The sequence below is a fragment of the Oratosquilla oratoria genome, chromosome 30 (assembly GCF_046742065.1).
Source record: "Oratosquilla oratoria isolate Oo_2021 chromosome 30, ASM4674206v1, whole genome shotgun sequence".
Classification (NCBI taxonomy): Eukaryota; Metazoa; Arthropoda; class Malacostraca; order Stomatopoda; family Squillidae; genus Oratosquilla; species Oratosquilla oratoria.
In genome coordinates, this window is record NC_134806.1 from 3149912 (window position 1) to 3160375 (window position 10464).

The window sequence follows — 10464 nt, forward strand, 5'->3', positions numbered from 1 at the left end:
CCACGTAAGGACAGAGTCCACTTGGCCAGACTGCGATGCGGTCACCACCCAGCACTTCTAAGCTACCAGAAGAGGCTGGACGACCGTGTTGTGAACAGCTGCCCAGGATGTAACACTTCACCCCATACCATACAACACATAATGGAAGACTGCATTATACACAATCATGCACGCAAACAACACAACATACACTCTATAAAGGATTTGTGGGAAAACCCAGTTTCGGCTGTGGCCTTCCTTGGGGAGACGGGACTGCTCGGACAGACAGTCTAGGGAACGACAACAACAACAACAACAATCTCTTTAAGACAGACCACTAAAGTCAATACACCAACCCCTCCCCCCATACATCAACCCTACAGAAAAATCCATTTCATGATTAGTAAGAATCACACTAACATGTTTCTATTTTGGGACACCATCCAGCTCAACAGTATCAACACAAAATGACCACAGAATAAAACAGTTCTAGATGCAACTGACACACAGAAGACACTGAACACCTCATCCTACAATACCCTATATCTAATAATCCCTAGAGTAATGGACCAATATACTGCACTCTAATAATGCTACTTACTCAGCTTCCCTACTATGGCTGATTTTGCTCTACCCCACTTTTTAATCCATCCCAGAAAACAACACAATCTACTGTGGGCCAATTTGGTGGCTGCTGCCAGTTACCTGGTAGCTGTGAGTAGCCTACATGAGAGATTAAGGCAAAAGATTGACTGGATGATTAATTGTTGAGAAAAGTGGTTTGGCTTTAATGAGGATCAGTGTTTCCATTAATTTAGAGATGTTGAATAGGATAACATGGGTCTGGATGATGCTAGAAGGATGGATGTTTTTTTAGGTTCAGAAAATATAGATTAAATGAATGGTAAAAATTATGACATAAAATAATTCAAACTAACCACTAAGGGGACATTCCTAAAAAAGTAAAGGCATAAGAGGGTCTAGGAGTTTTCCAACCAGTACCCTAAGGTTTGGGTCTTTTAATGTGCAATGGATGAGGTACAGATGAGAATAAAAGGGAAGAGATAGGCAGTATGTTTGCAAGAAGAAAGATGGATGTGCTGGATTTAAGTGAAACTAAAATGAAAGGAAAGGGCAAGTGTGAGTTTGGGAATGTGGTTGGGAGGTACTCTAAGGTGAAGAGGGGACGAGGGAGAGAAGGGGTGGCTATACTAATAAGTGAAGAGATAAGTAAGCATGTAGTAAAGTGAAAGGAGGTTTCATCAAGGTTGATGTGGATGAAGGTGAAGCTGGGAAGGGAGATGTGGGTTTTTGTAAGTGCGTATGGGCCTGGTAGTGAGAAGAGTGTAGAGGAAAGGGAGGCATTTTGGGGAGATATAAATGAGTGCATAGAGGGATTAGGGAGAAATGTCAATGTAGATGTATTGGGAGACCTTAATACTAGGGTAGGAAATGAACCAATAGCCGGAGTGATTGGGAAGTATGAAGTTCCAGGTAAAAATCGTAGTGGAGAAATGATGGTGGATATGTGTCTTGAAAGAGAGTTGATGATAGCAAATACAGTGTTTAGGAAGAAATTCAAGCATAAGTACACATGGGAGAGGGTGGTGGATGGAAGGGTGGCAGATAGAGCGTTAATGGACTATATAGTGGTGACCAGGAGTATGGTAGGAAGAGTTAAGGATGCACATGTTCTAAGGGGAGAGAGTGGGGGAATATCAGATCATTTTCTGGTGGAAGGTAAATTGAGAGTGGAGAATAGGTGGAGAATAGGTGAAAGGAAAAGGTCAGAAGGTAGGGAGGTACTTAGAGTGAATTGCTTAAATGAGAAAGAAAAGGAGAATGAGTATAAGAAGAAGCTGGGAGAGGAATGGGAGGGAGTGAAGGATAGAGCAGAACTAGGAGTGGAGGAGGAATGGGGATGGTTCAAGGAGGGAGTCATAAGGTGTGCAAAGATGGTGTGTGGAACAAGGAGGGCGGGAGGAAATAGAAGGAAGGGTGGTGAGTGGTGGAATGAGGAAGCAAAGAAGGGTGTAGAAGAGAAGAAACAGGCATTTATAGATTGGCTACAAATTAGGACGAGGGAATCTTACTAGAGGTACAAAGTGAAGAGAAGGGAAGTTAAGCATAAGATGAAGGAAGCAAAGAGGAGAGAAGATGTGAAATGGGGTAAGAGTATGACAGAAAATTTTGAAAGTAATAAAAAGATGTTTTGGAAAGAAATTAAAAGAGGAAGAGGAGGCAAATCAAGTAGAGAAGAAAAGTTAAAAGGTGCAGATGGAGAGATGATAATGGAAGAGAAGGCATTGAGAGGAAGGTGATCAGAGTATTTTAGGTTGCTAAATGTGAAGGAGAATAGGGAGGGAAAAGTAGTTGCAGTGGGAAGCGCTAAGAAAATGAAAGTGATGAGTGAGGAAAATGGAGGAGAAATAGGGAAGGATGAAGTGAAAGCAGCTGTTAAGATGATGAGAGCAGGTAAGGCACCTGGTCTGGATGGATGCCATGCAGAATCTTTGAAGAAAGAAGGTGCAGTTATGGTGAACTGGCTATTGACGTTATTTAATGTTTGTGTAAGAGAGGGTAGAGTGCCGGAGGACTGGAGGAGTGCCTGTATAGTTCCGCTTTACAAGGGAAAGGGGGACAAGTGTGAGTGTAGTAGTTTCAGAGGGATCAGCTTGTTGAGTGTAGTTGGGAAGGCTTATGGGAGGGTCTTGATTGAGAGGATTAGGAGAGGAACAGAGGGAGTAATTGGTGAGGAACAGTGTGGTTTTAGGACAGGTTGGGGTTGTGCAGATCAGATTTTTGTGGTAAGACAGATATGTGAGAAAGCTATAGGAAAAGGTAAGGATGTTTTTTGGACTTTTATGGATCTGGAAAAGGCTTATGACAGGGTAGACAGGAAGGCACTGTGGGAGGAAATGCAGATATATGGGATAGGAGGAAAGTTGTTAAGAGCAGTCAAGAGTTTTTACGGGAGTAGTAGAGCTTGTGTTAGGTTTAGAAATGGAGAGAGTGAATGGTTTGTGGTAAAGGTGGGACTTCGTCAGGGATGTGTTATGTCGCCCTGGCTGTTCAATCTTTACATGGATGGGGTGGTGTGAGAGGTGAGTGCAAGGGTAGTGGGTCAGGGGTTGGAGATGGTTAAAGAAAATGGAGAAAAGTGGGAAATAAGCCAGTTGTTGTTTGCTGATGACACTGCGCTTGTAGCAGGATCAGAGGAGGGATTGAGGAAGTTAGTGATAGAGTTTGAGAAGGTGTGTGAAAGAAGGAAGCTGAAGATAAATGTGGGCAAAAGTAAGGTGATGAGATGTACAAGGGGAGAGAGTGGCAGCAGGCTGGAAGTGGGCATTAAGGGTGAGAGACTGGAGGAAGTGGATAGTTTTAGATACTTGGTTGCGAATGTGGCAGGAAAGGGAGGAGTGGGGGTGGAGAAAAAATCTGATGCAGCCTGAAGGGATTTATGTATGTATGTATGTAACCACTTAATAAAAAAGATATATATATATACATGGTTGCATATGTTGGCTAATGCTAGCCAATGATATTTTGTTTGTAAGAAAGTGGTTTGCATGCAGTCCTAACTACATACATACATACACCAATGGCCATTTCCACCTTACAAGGGAGGTAGCCAAAAAGCAAAGGCATAAAATTTACTCCCACCCATTCCATCCCCACATATTCCACTCCCACTCACTCCCCCCCTCTCCCTCTTATTTTGACTCCTCCTTGATGACAGGTCATCCCTGCATCTCGTCCACTGCCCTGGGTCAGAAGGAATGTAGGAAGACACAGCACATCCACAGCAAGGCTTGCTAGTGAACCACCCTTTCCCTCCCTCATCCTCTCCTCACTCCTGACACCCTCCCCACTGCACTCCCAAACTCAAAATCACCCCTCCTTTCAACTTAGTTTCATTTAATGCCAACACATCCACCTTCCTTCTCACAAACATACAGTCTATCTCTTCCCTTTTACTTTCAACTGTACCACACCCACACACATTAAAAAGACCCAGACATTAATGTTCTGGTTGGAAAACTCCCAGACTCTCTTATGCCTTGAATTCTTGTATGAATATACCACATAGGGTTACAGAGAACAGCATGCCTAGTCCCATCACTCCATCTTGTTTTAGCTGCCTTTTACAACCCAAATGGGAAAAACTCTGTGGCAGTATTCTTTCTTCCTCCTTACCACAGGGGACAAAGGCAAAATTTTAAATATATACTCAAAGAAGTGGTACAGGACACTATTAAGAGGGGAGGACAGCATAATGAAGGGACAGTTGGAGTACAATAAAGTAGCAACATTTCCCTATGAGGACATATTTCCTCTAACACAAACACAATGATATGTGGCTCTGGTCCATAGGGGTATCCCATATAGTCCCTAAAGTATTGGCTCTATGGTACTGAGCAAATCATACCACACAATAACATGCAGCCAATAACCCAGATGGGGAGCAATGTACAAAATTAACTTACCAATATTATGTGCTTCATCAAAGACTACACAAGACTCTCCTTTCATTTCTTTTGACACAATCTCAGCAATTTTGGGGTCAAGAAGGTAATGGTAACTGTATACCACAATGTTGGCTGTCATCACCTAGAAGAAATCAAAGAAACAAAAAATAAAACATCCATAATAATAAAAATGAGAAAGAAAAAATTAAGAAAGTTGATCAAAGATATGAGGAAATGAGAGGAAAGTCCCCACATACTTGAAAATGGACAGATAAAGAAATGCTGTAGGAAATTGAACACAAAATGTTGGATACAATAAAGACTGCTGGAACTCTTAGAGTTAACTATAGAAATTATGGTATGTCATATAATACAATTACTATTACTTATGACAGCATGAGGTGTGCATTTATATGTATCCAAATAATCTGACTTCTAAGACAGACAGACATTAGTACATCTACACTCAGGTCACCACCCCCTCACTAGAATGATACCAACAAAGAATTGGCCTAGCAACAAATACATAAATGCAACCAATTCACAAAAGACAATGAATAGCTAATATTACATTGTCACTACAGACAATAAAATAAGATCCAATTCAGCATCAACATATACAAATAAATCATCCAGAAAATATGATACATTTTAGCATATCTAGAAGTCTAGATTATTACAATACTTACAGCATGCCTTGCCAAAAAATAGGGACACCATCCTTTCTGTGTGCCAAATACTCTAAGATCGTCTAAGTTATAAACACCATTAGGAAGGGGAAACTCTTTGCCATGGAGATCAAATTTTTCAAAAAAGTCGCACTGTTGAACAGTGTCATCCCTCTGCGCTCTGGCACGGATGTAAGATGCTGTCAGAGCTTGGCATCCACTATCAACTATCTTGCCATCACGTGCCTTGTTCACCTGAAACAAATTTTGTAATGTTTAAGCCTTAACCTTAGCAAAGTTATTTAGTCAACATCAAGGAGACCAATTACCAATAAATAATATTACAGTACCAAATTGTTAAGTCAGCAAGAAGTCACTTTATTTTGGCAAATGCAAAATAATTTTTTTTTTTTTACTGCAAGAAATTTCTGGTCCTCTATGGTTCTCTCTAAATTAACATGCTGAAGAATGGCATGATACTTAAGAGTTTTATTCTGGCTAACAATATGCAATTTCATTCAGCTGGTACAGCCCTCTACTCATAAGTTTATACAGTATACAACTACTAAATTACCTCTGGATGAATACACAAATTTTTTCTTGATGCAAGAGCCAACCCTGTGATATTTGCCGTTTCACCAGATTCCTTCTCTATATATTCCTTTAATTTTCTTAATTCTTCAATTACCTGAAAATTTCCAAGATACACACAAGGAACATTATTACTCTAATGTCATTCTTCAAGGATACATTTGAGAAAAAAAGAACAAAATTCATTCAATAATTAAATAATTTTCTCGAACTTTATATTCATGATAACATTTCTAATAGAATTACATGGTAATGATGACAGTATTTACCATACATTACATAAACATGCTTCATAACAAAGGAGCATATTTCTTGTTACATATTAATAACATGAAAATTGTAATTCAGTTACACTAACAAGTGGTTTTATACTTGGAGACAATATTGTGCTAAAAAGGTGGCCATATAATTGGTAAAGGAGTGATTTAAGGAGGGGAGCAGAAAGAGGGGATAGTTGAAGTTAGAAATTATCAGTATTCTACTCTGAGTGAAGATTAGCCTTTAATTATAAAATATTTTTGTGTTTTGAAATGTTTTGACACAATATAAATACCATTATCATAACAATGCTAAATTTTCATTATTTAATTTACATTTATCATTATTTCATTTTCATTATCATAACAATGCTAGAATTTACCAAAAATATAGCCCCTAGGTCTCTTAAGAGTAATCCTACTGAAATATGTGATAACTTCTTACCTTTTCTATTTCAGGTATGGTTCTTGAGCAGTAAATCAATTTAGACAAGTTCTGAGGGTTGTGGTGAAGGTACGCAACAATAAGAGAAAGAAGGGAAATGGTTTTCCCTGTTCCTGATGGCATTTCAAGGAGACAATGTCCCTTCAAAGAAAAAAGTACAGAAAACATTACTTCACCTTTTTACATGAGCAAGATGATGAAAAACAAATACTGTAAGTCCTTTATTACTCATTAGTCTTATATGACAAACATCTGAGATGTATTGTCATTCCGATGAATAAATAATGAATGCAGATGGATAAAATACCTTGGAAGCAGCGGAATAAAAAGGAAAATCCCACAAAGTATACAAAGTCCCAACAGAAAAAATAATAACTGGTACTTTGAGGTTCAGCAGATATATGAGATAGGAGGAAAGCTGCTAAGAGCAGTCAAGAATTTTTATAAGAGTAGTAGAGCCTGTGTTAGAAATAGAAATGGAGTGTGTGAGTGGTTCGAGGTAAAGGAAGGGCTTCGCCAGGGATGTATCATGTTGCCATAGCTGTTCAATGTGTACATGGATGGGGTGGTGCAAGAAGTAAATGCAAAAGTAATGGGGAGGGGAATGGAGATGGTTTAAGAAAATGGAGAAAAATGGGAGATAAGCCAATTGTTGCTTGACAGATTGGAAAAAATACAACAGCAACCCACAAAACTGATTCCAAATATCAGAAACAAATCATACGAAAATTGACTAAAATGTGAACTTATTTTCCCTAAAAAAAAAAAAAAAAAAGCAAAGGCATAGAAGGGTCTGGATGGAGTTTTCCAACCAGAACCCTAAGGTTTGGGTCTTTTAATTTGTGTGGATATGGTACAGATGAGAGTAAAAGGGAAGAAATAGGCAGTATATTTGTGAGAGGAAATATGGATGTGTTGACTTTGAGTGAAACTAAGTTGAGAGGGAGGGGTGAGTGTGAGTCTGGGAGTGTAGTTGGGAGGTTCTCAGGAGTGAAGAGAGGACAAGGAAGAGAAGGGGTGGCTATACTAGTAAGTGAAGAGATAGGTGAGCATGTGGTGGAGTGGAAGGAGGTTTCTTCAAGATTAATGTGGATGAAGGTGAAACTGGGAAGGGAGTTGTGGGTTTTTGTAAGTGCATATGGGCCTGGTAGTGAGAAGAGTGTAGAGGAAAGGGAGGCTTTTTGGATGGATTTAAATGAAAGCATACCATAGAGGGTTTAGGGAGAAATGTCACTGTAGTGGTATTGGGAGACCTTAATGCGAGGGTAGGAAAGGAACCAATGGACGGAGTGGTTGGGAACTGTGGAGTTCCAGGAAAAAAATTGTAGTGGAGAGTTGACGGTGGAGATGTGTCCAGAGAGTTGATAGCAAATACAGTGTTTAGGAAGAAAGTCAAACATAAGTACTCATGAAAGAGGGTGGTGGATGGAAGGGTGGTAGATAGGGCATTAATGGACTATATTGGCATCATGAGGTGCAAGTGGATACATGAGGATGCTGGCATCGGCATCTTGATTATATATTTTTTTTGTAGTTGTACATGAGTTACCCCCAGATTCGGTGAACTGGTTTCATCATGTTTTCTCTGTTTATTATTAATGATATGGTTTAACGTCACAAACTCCCCCCTATTGGAAGGCTAGGATGGTGCCCCTCACAGAGGTCTTTGTAGCGTGGAATTTAATGAACCATGCCCTTGGTTCAACTTCGAAGGTAACAGGATTCGAACCGCCATCCCTTTGACCTTCGCCTCAAGTAACGACGCCTTAACCCGCTCAGCCAGTGTTTATTATTACTGAGAGTAAAAGAGAACAAGTAATACAGCAGTGACTTTATATCTTATAATGCAAATAGTGTGATGCACTGTAGATTTGGCAGCTGATGCTGAATGCCAGAATTTTACTCATATTAAAGTGGTTGAAAAAAAAAAATAATAATAATAATAATAAAATAAAAGTTGAAAAATTTAAGGGATTACCTAATGAACATGGTTTCATATTTACACAGGTCATAGAACTAGTCACTCACATAATAGAGGGGATTCTTGCTATTTTCTTCTTCCATGACAAAATTTTAGACAATGAGAACCCTACATAATGCACTGACACAACTTAGAAAGCATTCTCTTACAAATATCCCTGTGAATCATGTCACCTATAAAGGTAATCTAGGTCTCTCCAGCATTCACAAACTGCCATTTGTATGGACATTTGTGCCCCAGGACATAAACCCACTTCAGGAATTGGTGGTGTTTCATGTCCTGAGCCAATTCCTAAAGTGGGTTTAGGTCCTGGGCCCAAACGTCTGGCAATTGGCGAGTGTTGGATTAAAGAGACCTAGGTGTACCACCATAAAAAGCAGCAACCCAGAGCTAAAGATTATTCAAAACAGCTGGATATACATTCTTACCTTTGCATCCAGACCTCTTTTGAGGTCCAGCATATAAGAGTATTGTTCAGGGTAAATGAAGTCATATGGGAAGTACACCTTCAGACCATCAACATCCAGCCTGCAGAGAAAGAAACTCATGAATACAATAATAATTCAGGTAAATTGACCAAAGAGTTATAAAACACTAAAGTATTGTATTTCACACTGGATAAACAGTGCTTGTATTCTCAGGAACATTATCACACAGAAGAGATGGATTCATAGATATAATAAAGGAGATACCCAAAGAGGGTATCAGAAAGGAGAGATTTTACAACTTAAAAGTGATTAACATTCTTCACTGAATGGAGATTAACCTCTAATCATCAAAGAATGCTGCATTATTCTGATCTGCTGATGGACTACCAAAATCCCTAGTGCTGACAGAATAAAGCTGGAATTGTAGATTGAGAGAACCAAGTAGGTGCCTTAGGGGATTAAAGAGTGTAATGAGAAATAGACATTTGGGAATAGATGCAAGGAGGAGATTGTATGAAGGGGTGATTGTGTTGACAGCACGGCATAGAGCAGAGACATGGAACATAAGAGAGCAAGAGAGGAAGAGTTTAAATGTGTTTGAGATGAAATGTCTGAGAAGTATGGTAGGAGTTATAAGGTTGGATAATGATAAATGAGGAGATGAGGAGGTGAGCAGGGGTGGAAAAGGAGATGGGAAATAAGGTTGGCAAATGAGTATTGGGTTGGTTTGGACATAGTTCATGTGAAAAGGTAGAGGAAATACTGTTAAAATTGATAGACAGAGATCTTAGGTCCTTTCCACAGACCAAATATCAACCCTTAGGACTACACCTCCAAATGGAGGTAAGGCTATTGATACAATTTTAAGATGGACTTTCCTGTTCAAAAATATCCATCACACAAATATTCCTAGGTGTGGAAGGGATTAATGATATAACTGTGAATACTAACAATCAGTTCCACGAGTTATACTGGTTGGACACTCAGTTCCACAGTAACAAGCATCAGTTCTTTCCTTGGGAGAAGAAAACTAGGACTGATGTTTGTGTCTACCTTTGTTAAATTAGTGTAATCTTAATTTCATCATCAGTTGGTTGGTAGACAAGGGGAACAGTTGTCAGTTCTCAAATGAAAAAGTGGAGGTAGTTCAAGTTGAAATAGACCTTGAGCCTAGTCCAGAGACCAAGTACCAGCACTCTGTGACTCACTCTAACTCTGTCTCTGAGAAATGATTCCGACGTTCATCTCGCAGAGCCATCACAAGCAAGTGCTTATCTCTGGCTCCTGCTTTTAGTGTCAGAGCATTGTAACTAATTCTGCGAGACTTCTCACCTTCAAAGACTGCTTGAATGATATGTAAATTTAAAGGTTCGAGGAGAAAAAAATAAACGTAAAGATTGGAAATGGAAAGTGCCCCAGACCTACAAATACCTTTCAGTTGTATTTATCAGCAAGCAATATTACTCACTATCTTCTGTATTAGCATAAGAATATAAATACTTTGGGAAAAAATGTTTACTTACAGCATATTGCTTTTAAAAGACAGTCACCTCTCCTCCCACGTTCTAATGTTTGCGGTTCTCTTGTTTACATTTGGATGTTACAGCTTGTGCCTCAGTAGAGAAAATATACTTTATTTCTTATTA

At 39.3% G+C, this 10464-nt stretch overlaps 1 protein-coding gene across 1 annotated transcript in view; it reads right to left on the minus strand.

Annotated features, from left to right (window-relative positions):
- The window catches only part of Xpd (general transcription and DNA repair factor IIH helicase subunit Xpd), a 45901-nt gene extending 35446 nt beyond the window's left edge, over window positions 1-10455 (minus strand). Inside the window, exons 1-6 of the mRNA XM_076212437.1 lie at window positions 10342-10455; window positions 8819-8918; window positions 6410-6550; window positions 5691-5804; window positions 5138-5371; window positions 4467-4590 (exon numbers count right to left, since the gene is read on the minus strand). Coding sequence (XP_076068552.1) covers window positions 4467-4590; window positions 5138-5371; window positions 5691-5804; window positions 6410-6550; window positions 8819-8918; window positions 10342-10346 — 718 coding nt within the window. The 5' untranslated portion in view covers window positions 10347-10455. The remainder of the gene's footprint in view (window positions 1-4466; window positions 4591-5137; window positions 5372-5690; window positions 5805-6409; window positions 6551-8818; window positions 8919-10341) is intronic.
- Between the last annotated feature and the right edge of the window lie 9 nt (window positions 10456-10464).